This window comes from Cyprinus carpio, chromosome A19 (genome assembly GCF_018340385.1).
Source record: "Cyprinus carpio isolate SPL01 chromosome A19, ASM1834038v1, whole genome shotgun sequence".
Lineage (NCBI taxonomy): Eukaryota > Metazoa > Chordata > Actinopteri > Cypriniformes > Cyprinidae > Cyprinus > Cyprinus carpio.
Genome location: NC_056590.1, coordinates 7404850 through 7422068, shown reverse-complemented (window position 1 = coordinate 7422068; position 17219 = coordinate 7404850). Strand labels below are relative to the sequence as shown.

Sequence of the window (17219 nt, the reverse complement as noted above, 5' to 3'; positions counted from 1 at the left end):
AGTATATACTACACACTGCATACTATTTCTTTAAATAATATGAAACACTGATACTATATATATATATATTAATAATCACATTTGGTTGCTTTGAAGCTTGAAATGAAGACGGACACAGTTTTTGTTTGATCCAGCTGTATTTACTCTGTGCAACTTATATAACAAAATGTGATTATTTTAAAGGGTGAGTCTTTTTCTATACTACCATGTATGTGTATGTGTATAGCCATGTAACATGCCATGTTGGTTTATACTTACGGGCTGACGACCCTGAACTGGACGTAGGGAGACGCGCTGCAGCAGAAGAACGGACACCGTTCTGCCATTCCGTCCCTCGTTACGAATTTTTTTTCACAGCCCTGAGCGTCGCATAGCCTCGAAACTAGAAACTGATTAATATGTGTTTGGAGTCGTCCCTCTTCAAACCCCAGCCGCTGGTCGACTGAGGGGAGGACAGAGAGGGATTTTTAATATGGCACACATATGGTGTGATATAGAGCTGATCAAGTTTGCGGTCCTAGAGAATTGCCATTTTCCCACTGGAATGGTTTCGCAAAAACCCATTAGAAATTCCAGAGGGATCCCACAGCGAATCTGCCTCCCGGGTTGGCCTACAAACGTACATCGACTGAACGCTGACCCCCTCCATTAATATTTACAGGCCGATTTCTCACACACGATAACATATATTCCATGCATTGTGTCTCCAGTTTCCATACATAGCCCCTACAATATTCCATTCCTTTATTCCAAGACTGCATACTGGAAAATTCTAAATTCAAAAATGTAGCAAGTACCTAGTATAACATTCCAAACATGCAGTGTGGAGTGTTTACCTAAAATAAACAACAAAAAAAAATTCTTTGAAATTAAATAAACATTACCCTAACTAAATCACACATTTGAAATTAAATTAATTTTTAATTAAATTTAAAATTAAAAAAAATTAATGTTGAAAAAAAAACTGTTGAAGTTTAGTCCGCTGAGGTCTAACATTTTAGGCAATAGCCAAACATAGATTGTATGGTCAAAATATTGAATTTTTTTTTATGCCAAAAATCAATAAGGATTATTAAGAAAGTATCATGTTCCATGAAGATATTTTTTGTAAATATAGTCAAAACCTCAGTTTTAGAATAGTAATATGCATTGCTAAGAACTTCATTTGGACAACTTTAAAGGCGATTTTCTCAATATTTAGAATGTTTTTTTGTTGTTGTTATTGTTGTTTTTGCACCCTCAGATTCCTATTCTAATAAACCATACATCAATGGAAAGCTTATTTATTCAGCTTCCAGATGATGTATAAATCTCGATTTCGAAAAATTTACCCTTATGACTGGGTCACAAATAACTAAAATAAAAAATGACAAAAATACAAAAAAATTACTAAAACGTTTACTTACATTTAAAATCGCTATCAGCATAGATGCTAACAGTATTTCAATGATAGTACAATAAGACAGGTTATTAACCTGAGTGCAGTATTCCCAGCTCCAGCAGCACCTGCCAGACACGAGACGCCATTAACCTGCACTGAACCGACCACAGGTGGCACACATGGCTCCCGAAGCCACTGGACCAGCTTCCACAACCAACATAACGCCTCCTGCATGGACAACACACACACACACTCATTGACTGTTTCATTCATCTGTGAATCCTGAAATAAAAAAATGCAATCAAATAGTAATAAATACCACAAACAATATTGTGCAACACAGCTGTTTTCAACATTGATCATAATCAGATGTTATCTTGTGCATTAAATCATCATATAGAATGATTTCTGAAGATCATGTGACACTGAAGACTGGAGTAATGATGCTGAAAATTCAGCTGCGTATCACAGAAATAAATTACATTTTAACAGATATTCACATTAAGCTGAAATAATATTTCACAATTTTAATGTTTTTTTTTAATCAAATAAATGCAGCCTTGGGAGCAGAAGAGACTTCTTTTAAAAATATTTCAATATCTTAACGACCCTAAAGCTTTGAACGCTGGTATGTACTGCTTTATTTTTTTTTTTTTGCCCACGTGCTTGCTTGCTTTGAAACTATAAGGTAATACCTTGATAGCGATCCTCGGGGCCCACTTGACTAAGAGGGGGTCCCAGAGAAGCTAATAAATTAATGATTACTGGTGCTAAAAAAAAAATATTTGATAGTCAACAAAAAATTTTAACTTTAAATGATGTCTATTTGCTGTTCCTGGTGTCCAAAAAATTATTTGTTTAGGAAACACAAACGTCCGTGGGCCCCTCACCCCCTCATCTATTACCATAAAATGGTTCAGTCCGCCCAAATTGATCCAGTAACCAAGCAACACAAACAGCTTGACTTCCTTATAGCGCCGGCGAGATTCAACTTGACAGAGGATGTGAAAATGACCATCAAAATCTTGATTCAAAAATCGGACAAAGAAAAAAATAAGAGAAGTGAAAGAGGCAAAGGTTCGACAGTATGTTACCGAATATGTCCAAGAAAAGGGGGGGTTTGTAGTAGTCCGTAAATTGTAGTGGAAGCCAGCCGTTGACAATGATCGTAGCCTCCGCACTTTTTCTGTGCGTAACGCACGCTTTGTACATGAGTCCCTAGGTCTCTAACGGTAGCATTTTTCGGCTGTTAGCACTGTTTCGATAGCAGGAGCAGGGTGCAGCGTGTGCACGGCTTTAAGCCCCTACATGCAGCCGCCGGGTGGGCTCTGCATCTTTGTAATGAGTAAGGGCCTAATTTTCAGCACCCCTGCTGCGGTCCACGCTTGTTGCACCCTGTCTTGCAAGCAGTCTAATTCATGAACTCGATAAAAATCCTCTGGCCCGCTACGGGTACAAACTACTTTCAGCTGTTTGTGAGGTTTCAGTGCATCTCTTGAAGATGATGTGAGTTGTATTACTACAATGTCCCCTTTATATTGTCAAATACAGCATGATTCATCTCCTGCCAACTATCTTTACATAATACTTTCTACATTATCTGATCCCAGACCGTAGGCAAAAAACTCAATTTAAAACAGTGCAAAAATGACTGCCTGTGGACGTTATAGGTAGAAATGATTTTATAGCTTCTGTTTTTATTCACACATGCCATGTACCATACAAATATGTCAGTATCATTCAGAGACAAAGTATACATATATGTGAATAACACCAGATGACACATGTACCGCTATGTACATTATATACATTATACCGTACTGAAGTAGTTTCAGTATTACAGATGATCAAATTACGGGTGTGGACATGGGTGGAGTTCACTTGTCTGATTGATCCTTAAATATATGAAATGATAGTCAAAATACCATTAAAGCGCCTGATTTTTATGTAAATTAATATGAAAAAACTCTCAGCTGTGTTGGGGGCCCTGTCAAGATTCTTTTCATGGGGCCCAAAATCCTTAGCAGCGCCCCTGGATGAGAATTATTTTAACAATATTGAATTATTTTTAAGACAGTTATGATTTGTTCGTTATTGTTGTTTTTTTAATGTGATGTTGGATTAAAACACAAAGCATTATTATAAAACAGATCTGATAAAAAATAGACACTAAAATAACAAACATTTAAAGTGCATTTTTCCTAAATATTCTAAAACTACATTTGGATTCCCTGGATTTACAAACCTTTTTCATGCGGTAGAAACAGAATAATTCAGTTTTCTCAGAGGGGTAGAAAATATTAATCCAATAAAATATATTTGCAACATTACTTGACATGCATAAACAGTCTACAGTTCTGCTAAAGGCAGAAAAAAATATTTTCATTGTGATTTAAGGAATGTAATCATTTATTGACTATTTGTGTTTTTATAATATTGCTGTTGTTGCTGTTTTTCATTTAGCTTTTTTACAATATTAAACACTGTTTAAAAACCCATTTTGCTTCTGTAATTTGTGATGTACAGTATTTCCAAATGAAAGGCAGGAATTGATTAGATTATGAAAAGTGATCTCTATATTTCAATAAAAACAATACACTAAATGCAATTTATTTAGAATAACATGCACTAATGAATAATTCACAGTTAGACCAGGAATGCAATTAAAAAAGATGTAAAAGTGCACTTGAATGGCAGTAACACCCTCAAATTGCATTTGCTTTAATATGAAATGCTGTGCCCTAACATTATCATGCTGTCACTGATTTGCATTTTAAAGTCATTAAGCTGCTCATTTTCATCGAGTGCATGTGTGCATTCGTTAAAACATGCAAAGCTCTCTGATTCTGTTTTTGCTGTCACACGTTCACACTCCACCATCTGACGGGATGTTTTTATCCAATCGGAGTGAAGTTTGGACAGCGGCCATCAGTCACAGCGATAACAGACAGCTGATGAGTCAGCCAACCGACCACACACACACACACACACACACACACGACACTAAAACACGCTTTAACCTCTCTTACACTGATCCTGTGATTGTAAGAGTTATATCACACAACCACAGTACAACATGTATGATAGCCTGACGCTAGAAATGCCAAGTTCATGGATTCATTTGCCAGAGAACACACACATTTCTGAAATAAGACTCTTCTGCTCATCAAGGCTGCATTTATTTGATTAAAAATATAGCACACGGCAAAATTACAAAATATTTTACTATTTCAAACAAGTTTTTTTTCTATGTGAATATCTGTTAAAAATGTAATTTATTTCTGTGATGCCACTGTATTTTCATTATCATTACTCCAGTCTTCAGTGTCACATGATCTTCATAATCATAATAATGCTGATTTTAACATGTCGGATTATTAGAAATGTTAAAAACATGTGCTGCCCATATTTTTGTGAAAACATGACACATTTTATTTTTTAGGATTCTTTGATGATTTAAAAGTTCAAAAAGATCGTACTTTAATTCAAAATAGAATCTTTGTAACATTCTATGTCTTACTGCCCACTTTTGATCATTGAATGCGTCCTTGTCGACTAAAAGTATCATTTTCTTGAAAGAACTCTGTAGCGGATAACTTTGGAATGAAGCGGTTAGAAATGCCACAAGTAAATCTCTCACCTGATAATCCTGGCGAGGTGGGATCTTTGTCTTTTGCTTGATACGGTCCATGAGACAGAAAGGCATTTCTCAACGCAAGCGTCCAGCGCAGGGAAAAACTCTGAGAACACGTCTGTCAGACGGAAGATCATCTCAGGATGGAATGAAAAGTTGACGTTGTGTAATATGAATGCTTGACGCTATAAAATAATCATGAATATAAAGAGATCCACAAATAAGATCTCTTTAACATCTCAACTCTTTCTCCTAGAGAGCAAAGAAAGAGGCGAATTAACACTTTTGCTCAAGTTTCCTGATGTTTTTCTAGAGAAAAGACCCCAATAAACTTACACATGTCTCTAGAGATGCGGAAGAGATCGAAATGATGTCTCAAACTGGGCTCAAGCTTAAAAATGTCTCAGTTTTATATCTCTATACTTGTACTGCACACTCTTTTGTGTGTCCCTTCTTTGTCTTTTTATATTTCCTTAGAAATGTAAAGAGAACTATTTTGAAACAAATGAATCATAATTGAAAACTTAAGGCTGTTGAGCAATTTAAAAAACAAAGCTTTAGTAATATAGTTTTCCTCTGGCATGTGTGTTTGTTAGGTGAATGAGTGTGTGTTGGTCAAATTTACTCATGTCCACAAAGATAGTAAAACCTGAATCACCTGAAAAAACAGCTTAATGACCATAAAATAAGTTTTTAATGAAAATATCGCCCCAAGCGCGCGTTATGCTTAGGGTGAAGTTTAATGAAAATAAGCTTAATGTGATTGAAATTATTGTTATATAAGTTTTTGATAGATAAGTATAATGGAAAGTAATGACATGGAAAGTCATGAAAGTGCTGTAGAGTGTGTTGCTTTGTTATAGACAAATTTGACCTACATATGCACAGTGGACATCACCTGCTGTGTGTATCGAGGTAATTTCTTGCTGTCAACCACAGATTGCATATCTATTCACTGATATCATCGCATTTCCTCCTGAAGCTCTCTTTTCTCATTTTAATCATGGCACACTTGCCTCTCTGACTCCACTACAAAGCCCTTCAGCATTACTGAAGCAGCTTTAATAAGAGCGTTAGTATCCATAGCAAACACCTTCAGCAAGCGCCCTGTATGCGGTCAGAGGTCATCAAAATTTTTTTTTAAATTGTATTGATTTTGAAATTGTCACATATTTGTACAAATCGATTTTCAACCAGCCTCGAGGTAGTATCGTTACATTCCTAGTGTCTAGGTTGATTGCTTGGGTGTTGCTAAGGTGTTGCAGGATAGTTTTTTTTTGCTAGGGCTTAACTAGTTTGTTTGATAGGGCTGCTGATAGAGTGTTCTATACTAGCTGGTTGGTTAGGGCATTGCTAGGTGTTCCTAAGGCATTGCTAGAGTGTTCTAGAGAGAGTGGTGGTTAGGGCATTGCTAAGTGGTTTGCTAAGGTGTTATGAGTGGTTGCTAGGTTGTTGCTAAGGCATTGCTAAAGTGTTCTATACTAGCTGGTGGCATTTTTATTTAGGAGCTCGGATAGGTTATTAGGCGCATTGCTATGTGATTGCTAAGGATGCTCTAAGAGGTTATTAGGGCATTGCTAGGTGGTTTGCTAAGGTGTTGCTAGGGCGTTGCTACGTTTTGTTGCTAGGTCCACTAGTGTTCTTATACTAGGTGACCTGTGTTCTAAGAAGTGTTCTAGTGGGTTGTTATGTTCAGGTTTTCTAAGGTTGTTTGCTAAAGGTGTTGCTAGAGTGGTTACTAAGTAGTTCTAGGGCTTTTTTTAGGGGGGGGGGGGGTTCTACAGAGGGCTGAAGTGTTAGGGCATCGCCACAAGTGTTTACTTAAGTAGTTCTAGGGCTTTTTTTAGGTGCATTGCTAGGTTTGTTGGCTACATGTGATTCTAGATGTTCTACAGTAGGTTGAATTGTATGGCATTGCTAGGAGGTGTTGCTAAGGTGAACTAGGTTACTTTTAGTTGGTTGCTAAAGTTTTCTATATGATGTGGTGGTTGTTAGGGATTGCTGGGCATTGCAAGGTAGTTGCTAGGGCATTGTTGGGTGGTTGCTAAGGTGCTGATATAGAGTGTTCTTGGTGGTTGTTAGGGCATTGCTAGGTTGTTGCTAAGGTGTTGCTAGAGCGTTCTTCAGTGGGTGGTTGTAAGGGCATCACCAAGTGGTTACTAAGGAGTTCTAGGGGGTTGTTAGGGCTCTTGCTAGTTTTGTTGCACAAGGTGATTCTAGTGTGTTCTACAGTAAGTGGACGTTAGGGCCATTGTTTAGGTTTGTTGCTAGGGGTGTTTGATATAGAGTGTTCTTTGTGGTTGTTAGTGGCATTGCTAGTTGTTGCGAGGTGTTGCTAGAGTTGTTTCTACAGAGGGGGGTTCTTAGGGCCATCACCAAGTGGTTACTAAGGATTTTCTAGGGTGTGTTTGTTATGTTCATTGCTAGGTTGTTGCTAAGGTGATTCTAGAATGTTCTACAGTAGGTGGAGGTTAGGGCATTGCTAAGTGGTTGCTAGGGTGAACTAGGTGATTGTTAGTTGGTTGCTAAAGTGTTCTAGATGATTGCTGGGTATTGCAAGGTAGTTGCTAGGGCATTGTTAGGTTGTTGCTAAGGTGAACTAGGAGGTTGTTAGGTGGGCGCTGACTTGTCCAAATTAAAAAAGCTCCCAACACCAAATTCACACATCTAATATGAGTCTCCTGATTCAAGAAATCTTTAAAAGCATTAAAATTCATATGACACGTGAATTGGATGAAAAAAAACATTTAGATTATTATTATTAATACTCTTATCTAATCTAGCTGTTTTTACTGAACATTTACTGAACTTTATATTACAGCAATAAGCTGTGCATTGCATTCATTTGTATCTCAGTAACCTAAATTTAGAGGTATACTGGCTTTGCTATAGCCCCGCCCCACAGTGGAATCTCAGTTGTCAAAAACTCATACATCAAACATCTGGATTGGATTTATGCTTTCATGATTAAATCGGTGGGCTGGATAGATCACAGCGTAATGTTCATTCTCTCGTGGCTTATGGCTTGTAAAACATGTTGGGGTCATTGACGGAATAAAGATAAAGATCATAATCTCTAGTCAGCGATAATCATCATTTTGGTTCAGTTTTATGTGATGATCTATGAAAACAGAAAGGCAGAAGAGCCTTTAGAAGGGGTTTCTATGGGATCCTGACCATTGTGTTTGATCCCATATCGTAATGTTATTGTTACTTTTGCCACCACATGGGTGATTAGCTTGTTAGCAGAGCTGATACGCGGATTAAAGGAGCTTCAGATCTTCTTAATGAGATGAGATGAATCGCAAGAGAAAGGCTGAGCACAGCTTTGAACACTAATCATCTGAAACTCTAAAGTAGGAACGTTTTGTTTAAGCAAAAAGTCCCATTTGTTGTCGTAGGAGAAACACTTGGGATGAGTTATTTGTCTTTCATATAGGATGAAGTCAATAATATTCAAGGGCCGGGGCAAACTGTCCCAGCCTCCTCACGTATCCAGCGTGTAGGTTGCACTTTTTCTTACCTTGGGTTTGGGTGTGACCCCTGTGCTGGGTCCTGGGGATGGTGTCAGGTGACTGCTGCACAATCACAAAGACAGAAAAAACACACATGAACATCCTGTGTCACATTTTGAAAACATGTTCACATCCTTCATATACAGCTGAAAGGGTCTGAAATGTTCTGCAGGGACTCTTAAGGGCCTTTCATGTGACCTTCACATGAAAAGTGCTGCAGAAAGCTAATCCCATCCTGACAGTGACATTCTGCCATGTTTCTGGATCTCATGATTCGTCTTTGACACTGTGTCATACTACTGGATGCATCTGGATAAGCAAAATTTCCTTCATGTTTGGTTTTGACATTTCTCTCTGATACAGCATGCAAATCATTTGCAAACACAGGCTTTGTGCTTTGAAAGGTGAATGGGTTCAAACTTGCATTGAGTAATTTTGATATATACTATGGGTACTAAATGACTTTCATCAATCCATATACCACAACATTTATGGCAAGGTACTTGAAAGAATTACAACAGGCACAAACAGTTTCATTTGCAGAAAAAAAAAATTATATACTATTAATAACATAAAAAAAAAAACCCGCTTTCGTTTATTGAAATAAAGCTGAAAAAATATATAAATATTAAATGAAAAACTTTATAATAAAATAAATGATGTTGCCTTGGAATATAGCTGAAATAAAATAAACTGTAGCACTCAAATTACTGAACCTAAACTGAAATAAAAAAATAATTAAAACTAAATAGAAATATTAAAAGCACACACACACAATTACTAAAACTAAAATTAAAAATCTAAAATAAACATTAGAAATATAAAAACTAATTAAAATGACAAAAACACATAACACAATTATTAAAACTAAAATAAAATTAAAAGTACAAAAAATATAAAAAAGAAGCAAATAACACTTACTAAAACTAAAATGTAAAAATGAAAATAAACAATATAATATTTTTAAGATAATAAAATGACAAAAGCAAGTTACACAATTATTATAACTAAAATAAAATTAAAAATACAAAAAAATAAACAACAGAAATATTTTAAAAAACAAGAATGAATGAAAATGACAAAAGCACAACACAATTTTTTAAAATAAAATTAAAACTCTTAAAAAAAGTGGTCAAAATATTAAAAAATGCTAAAACAGAGCTTAAATAATACTAAAATAAACACTAACACTAACCCAGGGTTAATACCATGGTTTTTGTTCATGATGGTTTAACCTCTTTCAGTGCAGAGTGTTGGATACATTTCACTTCTACTTAATTCTCTCTCAACATGACATAAGTTCATGTTAAACACGTGCAGTCCTGTGATCATGTCAGACCCTTGATCGGCCTCTAAACTCTCTAAAGTGACGTTCTGTATGAAAAAAGGCTTGTTAGGTTTTATTTAGACAACCTCCTCCGTGGACAGAACTGGAACAAAGACTATGATCCTCATTATACCATCAGAACTTTGATCAGATGGAGTTTTTTATCTGTCTGGAGTGACCCACATGTGTCTTATTCTCTTCAAATCCAATCCTGCTTCTCCACTGTCCTATTATACAACAGCATCAACAGAATACATAAAGATATTTCAGATTGCATGGTCATTATTCTCCGTTAATATTGCATGTTGTTCTGCACTGTTTGCTGATTGGTTCCAATCTCAGATCTGTTCAGGCCAAATGATAAAACGTTAAAATAATAAAAAACAAAAAACAAATACAATCCAGCAGTCAAAAAAAAAAAAAAAAAAATCACAATTCTAAGTGCTTATAAAGTAACATCACAGTAAGACACATAATTTGAGGAATCAATCACATCTGGAGCTCAAACACTGAAGGACGAAGCACACACTTAAAGAGACAGTACACCCAAAAAAATTTAATTTGCTGTTCGTTTACTCACCCTCAGTTCATCCAAGATGTAGGTGACTTTTTTCCTTCAGTAGAACGTAAAGAAAGATCTTTTAACTGAAACCATGATCCTTTGGTGATTCATATGCACGGTTCAGTAGGCTACATACAGTATACAGGCAACACATAATAAATACTCATGGCTCCTGAATATATATAGTGGTCTTATGAAGCAAAACGATCAGTTTGTGCAAGAAACTGAACATTATTTATAGCATTATTACCTGTAATACAGAGCCTCGGGTGAACGGTTCAGAGTGATGTCCGGTTCACAAATGAATCATTCTTCTGAAAAAAAAAAAAAAAAAAATAACCGGTTCGGTTCTTTTCAGGGAACTAGATGAACCAGTTCACCAAATCGGACTAAAGCGTATGAAACAGTTCGCGACTCGAGCAGCACAGATCTACACGTTACTCAATCAAATCTCACTTTCAGACGCCTGACAGTCACTGACAGAATTAAAATGAGCCAAAATACTGGCATATCTGATCCTGCGATGAATGAATCATTCAGCGCTCCAGTTCCTCCAACAGTCACAGAAATTTATACTTCAGACACATCATTATTGGGTGCTTTAAAAAATATAATTGCGTATTAGCTACATAACTTCATGATTACACAAGCAAACTAGTGAATTGAACCAGTTCATTGAAATGAACTGTCTAAAAAATCAGTTCGAGGAAAAGAATCAGATTTCCCTGTTTGCCTGAGGCTCTGGATTACAGGTAATAATGTTGTAAATAATGTTAAGTTTCTTGCACAGACTGATCATTTCACTTCAAAGACCTCATATATCGTCAGGAACCATGGGTATTCATTTTATGTTCCTTGATGAGCTTTTTTGACTCTCAAAGTGCCGGTAGCCATTGACTTCTTGTATTTTATGAATCACAGATTTTCAAGGATCATGGTTTCAGTTAAAAATCTCTTTACTGTTCTAATAAAGTAAAAAAAAAAAACCTCACCTACATCTTGGATGGCCTAAAGGGTGAGTCAATGAACAGCAAATTTTCATTTTTGGGTGAACTATCAGTACGTTCTACACTTAGCATTTGAGGTTTGTTCAAATCAGCAGTTTCTATATCCGAACAACTACAAATTAACATTTTGGGTTTCACAAACACTCAAGTCAGGAAGATACAAATGGCTTACAACCAACATTATCATGTTTTTCATCTAAGAACTCAAAACAATAGCAATGGATTCATCAGTCCATTCGGCTTGAATACTGGTTTGAAATTCCTGAGAGCACCTGTGATGATAGTATCTGATGCTTTCTGTGGGCCGGCGTGACCTGCAAGGTATCAGCGACTGCTTGTCCTTCTCTGTAGACAAACCTCTCCAGGGCCACGCGTACGCTTGTTGGCTTTGTTTTGACTGGGCTCTGAAGACGGCGTGTGTGTAAGATTTTACTGTATTGAATTTGCTGTGGGCTGCTGCTGGAGATCTGGGAGAGCTGAAACTCTGTTTGGGTCGGATGGGAAATGGAGCAGACAGGCCACAGATAAGCAAACACATGAGGTGGAAAAGGCTTTTTTAGATAAAAATACATTCTTGTCCTTCATGCATAGCTAAAATCAAAATCGTTCGATGAAATCATTATTTCTCATCTGTTCGTGGCTCATAAATCACAAATGATCTCATTTTCTCATGGTCATTTGAACAAACCCCTAACCTTAAGCATTAAAGCACTGTGTATAACTCGTCCCGCGCTATTTGTGCTAAAGACATTAATTATTTTTTCAAAAAAATGTGAAGAGGCGTGATGTTACTTTACTAAGGACTTGAGATTTTCATGTACTGACCGAGCAACTACAAAGAACACCCAAGAAAACACATAGCAACGTCTGAGTAACCACCCTCAGCAAACCATTTAGACCAACCCCGGACATCTTAGCAACCACCAAGGACACCCTAGCAACCACTTACGACAGCTCAGAACACACTGGCACACATCCGTAACGCCCCAGTTAGTCATGTAACAGTGTCCCGAGCAACGTACTTAGAACACACCCCCCCCCCCCAAGGAAGACATTCTAGCACAGCCAACGCAACACCCATGCAAACCATCCAAAATAACCCTAGCAACCACCCAGAACACCCCAGCAACCACTTAGCAACCACCCATAACATGTCTCTTTGAATACCACTGTGTATGAAACGTGCTATATAAACTTCTCTTGCTAGCATCCCCCACACCACCCCCCCAAAAAACAACCCTTGCAACCACAGTAGCAACACTTAACCAACCAGCCAAAACACCCCAACAATCACCTATAACACATGTCTACATAAAGCACATTGAATTACCACCATGCATGAAGTTCTACATAGTAAACGTGGTTTGCCAGAATATCTCCCCCTGCAAAAAACACCAAACAAACCACCAAGAAAATACCAGCAAACACCTCTAACATGTCTACCTAAAGCACTTTGAATTAATTGTGCATGAAATGTGCCATATGAGCAAACTTGCCTTGCCAGGATCCCCCTGCCCCCAAAAAACACCCATTCCACCACCTAGCAACACCCTAACAACCACCCAAAGCACCCAAGTAACCAGATAGAAACATCTAGTAACTTCCTAGAATGCTCAGAAAAAAATAAAATAAAAGGGCAACTCTCTAGCAAACTCATGCTAGGATTATATTGCATGGGCGAACACTGTGTACATTTTCTTCAGGAAATGTAAAATTGTAGTTTAGTTCTGCCTGGCAGTTGCTAAAAAACACACAAACACTTTTATTCACCTGCACTGAGAGGCAAACATTTCAATCTCCTTCAAGCGAGAGAGAGAGAGTCGGGGAGAGTCGAGAGGAGATGAGGAAAAGGGTTTACAATGCATGAAGGAGATGGAGCGAAGAGAGGAAGAGGAGAAACGTCGTTACAGAACGATGAGTAAAGATATGCACAGGAAGCATCCCGGTTCACTACGTAGTGCACAGAGTGCAGTGAGTGTCTGTGTTTCATTATGTGTCAGAAATGGATAACTCTCAGATTAGAGCGCACACACCTCTCTCTTGCATGGCTAGCGGGAAAAAACTGTCGCTCTGGATGAGTGCACTGCAAGATGGAGACATCAAACAAGCCTTGTCTTTCTCGTTAAGATTTCATTACATCCACAGGCACTCACACACCACACACACACACACCCACACTTAGAGCATGAGGACTGTGTCATTAAGTGCAGCTTCTCCATCAGAGAACTCCATGTGAGACGTCACTTTAGCACACGGCCAGTTTTGAAATGCTCTTCCTCTGTTCCGAGACAGAGCATCTGTCGCCTCATCTAAGAATAATCCCAGCGCTCTCAGGAGGAAAACTGGATTGCTCAAAGGTAGCTCTTTTCATAGTGGCACAAGGACTCATTTAAGGAATCAGTTTGTTGTTTCTCTCCTAAGACATGAAACCATAGTTGAACATACTGTAAGAATACAGAGCTATAAAATTAATGTAAAAAACTAATAGTTCATTTGATCTTGGAAGAATTTGATTGGAAATCTTTATATTGACATCTTTTGAGGGTCTTTTTTTCTCATGAGAAATATCTGAGAGGTACTTTGTTTAATGTTATTTGCTCTCCTAGGAGAAAACAACTGAGTATCTAGCATGATTTTTTCTAGCATCATTAGCATGATACCTTGTCCTAAACAGCACAAAAGCTTCCTTTGAGCTCACGGTTATCACTGCGCTTTGACAGAGAGTATTTGGACATGCTCTTTAAAAATAATGTTCTTCAATGGTTCTTTGACAGGAACTTTGGATCACCAGAAAACAATGTTTATTACCCAGAAACAAAAAATGTTCATCAAAACACTCTGATAAATCATCAAAAGAACTTAAAAAAAAAAAAAAAATGAAAAATGCAGGTGAGTTTGTTTCTTCATCAGATTTGGAGAAATGTAGCACTGCATCACTTGCTCAGCAGTGGATCCTCTGCAGTGAATGGGTGCCGTCAGAAAGAGAGTCCAAACAGCTGATAAAAACATCACAATAATCCACACCACTCCAGTCCATCAGTTAATGTCTTGAGAAGCCAAAAGCTGCATGTTTCAAACAAATCCATCAAGATGATGTCTTAACTTTAAACCAAAATACTCCATAATCCATAATAACGCATCCTTCAGTGAAAAAGTCCATCTCCTGTTGTCTCTCACATCAAAATCCACCCACATGTTTGTTTAGAGCTGTTTTGGCTTGTAAATTTGATCTGTGCAGATTTCTCTTTTTTCACTGAAGGTAGCGTTATTATGGATCATGGACTCGTATTTTGGCTGGAAGCAATGGGTTTAAAGTTAAAATGCCTTAATGATGGATTTGTTTCTTACAAACATGCAGCTTTTTTTTTTAAGACATTAACTGATGGACAGGAGTGGTGTGGATTACTTGTGATGTTTTTATCAGCTGTTTCTCATGGCACCCATTCACTGCAGAGCATCCACTGCTGAGCAAGTGATGCAGTGCTACATTTCTCCAAATCTGATGAAGAAACAAACTTGTCTACATTTTGGATGGCGCGCGAGAATTTTCATCTTTGAATGTACTATTTGGGAAATTTACTAGTTAAGTAATGATAACTTGATTACTTCCTTGGCATTATTAGGTTTCTTCTAAAAGGTTCTCCTACAGTATAGCATCAGCTGTTAAAGTCTTCAAGAAAGCTTTATTTTTTTGCATGCATTTGTATTTTACCGCAGCAGAACCTGATAAACAGATGCTCCAGTAGTTGCTGTCATTGCAGCACGCAAGGAAACAAATGTCACGAGTGTAATACATGTTTCTCATTTAGTACTAATGAGGCTGTTCATTTTTTTAATTCTGTAATCACCCCGGGGCGGATGAATTGAGTCAAATGAGCCCGAACCAAACATTCTGTTTGAAGCCGCAAGAACCCTCACAGTATAAAAACATCTCGAGCAACACCTCAGAGACAAAGAGATGAAACCCCGCAAGAAGAACTAAGTGATGTTTACACTCAACAGAAGTTACTGAACAAAACTCAAGGGTTAGACGAGTTACAAAAGTCCTCATTGATCACTGTGGATTTCCTCTTCGCCCTCAGAATTAATCAGGCTTCATATAAATGAGAGATATTCACCCACACACAAACAAGCAAAACAAGCCTCTGAAGCACTGAATAGCCCCTCTGTCATGCCAGAAGTGTATAAACAGAATATATATCAGCTCTTTCCATACAGTCCACAAAAAACCTACTGTGATAGTGCCGTGGTTAAATTATGGTGTCAGGTACCTAACGATCACTGCATTTGTAGAGCATATATTTACATTGCCACTCTGAAAAATAAAGGTTCTAATTAGAATCAAAAGCACTCTGATGTCATAGTAGAACCTTTGTAAAGTGAAATATTGAGTATTGAACATATTTTAAATAACAACGACCAAATTATGCAATATTCCAACAATATCCTATACAACCACAAAACAATATTCATACATATCAGCTATTATACAGTCTCAATTATATTCACATGGCACACAAATAAAGTCTCCAAATACCAAAATTTAATAAGTTTACAAAAAGCAAGACAGTAAATGTCCGAAAAAACCATAGTAGGCTATGTTTGTAAACACTCTCATTGATATATTAGGCTTTAAAAGCATCATTCTGCTCTTACAAAGCATACTATGTTAACCAGTTTCTGTCTGTTATTGTGGTAAATCAGTGCTAATGTGAAAAGAGGAATATTCCCAAAGCATCCCATATTAATTAATCTTTTAAAAGCAGTCACAAAACTGATGTATTGGTACTTTGGCTGAAACTATGGTTGCCATGGTAACTTGTGTACGGGCGCAATATTGCAAAGCATTTTAATCAAATTCAGCAAATATAACCGCAGAACATATTCTATTTTCATGTTGGGAAGTTTCACACAGCAGGTGTGTGAGTGAGTGTGTTTTGTGTACCTGACTGTGTGTATGTGGACCTCTGTTGGCCTTAGATACCACGACTGAAAAAAACATTACAGTCTCTTCTTCATAATCAGTGACATTTGGAATAACGCATTAATGCACTGACAACACGCATGCATCATACTGTCAGCTTTCTCGTGGACATCCACAGCATTATAATATCAGTGGATGGTGTATCGGTCACGAATCACGCATTCTTCATCACGCATAGCCTATATTGGTAACTCACGCTCTTTTTGCGCAGGTTCAGTCCGTGCTTTAACAATCCGGGCAGATCTCGGATCTTCTGCTTGATCTGGACCTGATCCCTGGCGGTTCTGTTCCATCTCCAGCTCGACAGGAGTCCGTCCTCCGCGGTGCAGGGGATGCTGTCGGATTCCTCCATCATCATCATCCTCCTCCACCTGCTCTTCACGCACACGGACGCCGGAGCGACGTTCCGCCGCCGCTCGATGGATCTCCAGCCGCCGCAATGAGAGACGAGACCTGCCTTACACTGCTGCTCCACCCAGCGATCACACGCACGCACGCACGCACACACACACACGCCTCGCTGCCTAAACGAGGACATTCTACAGACCTCTGCTTTTATATGAATCCTGCACCTGAAAGAAAACTCAACTATCGACTAACTTTTAAGGATAATCGCTTCTGAAGTAAACAAAACCCTTAACATTATAATAATCCAAACAACTCGTCTTGTGGTCTTTTATCATTCTGTATTGGAAATATATCAAAGCTCAAGCCTTTAAAACGGAGATCTGCATTATGTGCCGTTCCTCATAGTTACTCTTTTAAATTGTAATTTTATGCGTCATTTTAACTGATAATTAAATGGACAT

At 37.7% G+C, this 17219-nt stretch overlaps 1 protein-coding gene across 1 annotated transcript; it reads right to left on the bottom strand.

Annotated features, from left to right (window-relative positions):
• Window positions 1-254: 254 nt before the first annotated feature.
• On the bottom strand, window positions 255-16948 carry LOC109109180. Its single transcript, XM_042775914.1, has 5 exons — window positions 16607-16948; window positions 8539-8593; window positions 5022-5133; window positions 1476-1609; window positions 255-442 (listed from the first exon to the last, which is right to left on the bottom strand). Exons 1-5 carry the CDS (start codon window positions 16946-16948, stop codon window positions 255-257), a joined length of 831 nt encoding a protein of 276 aa, XP_042631848.1.
• Window positions 16949-17219: the final 271 nt, after the last annotated feature.

Excerpts from the sequence above, each read along its gene's own strand:
- LOC109109180 (XM_042775914.1), bottom strand. The coding sequence starts at position 16,948 with ATGTCCTCGTTTAGGCAGCGAGGCGTGTGTGTGTGTGCGTGCGTGCGT. Across the intron at positions 1,610-5,021 it reads CACCTCGCCAGGATTATCAG|GAGGCGTTATGTTGGTTGTG; the intron begins GTGAGAGATTTA and ends TTGTCCATGCAG. Across the intron at positions 443-1,475 it reads GCTGGGAATACTGCACTCAG|TCGACCAGCGGCTGGGGTTT; the intron begins GTTAATAACCTG and ends TCCTCCCCTCAG.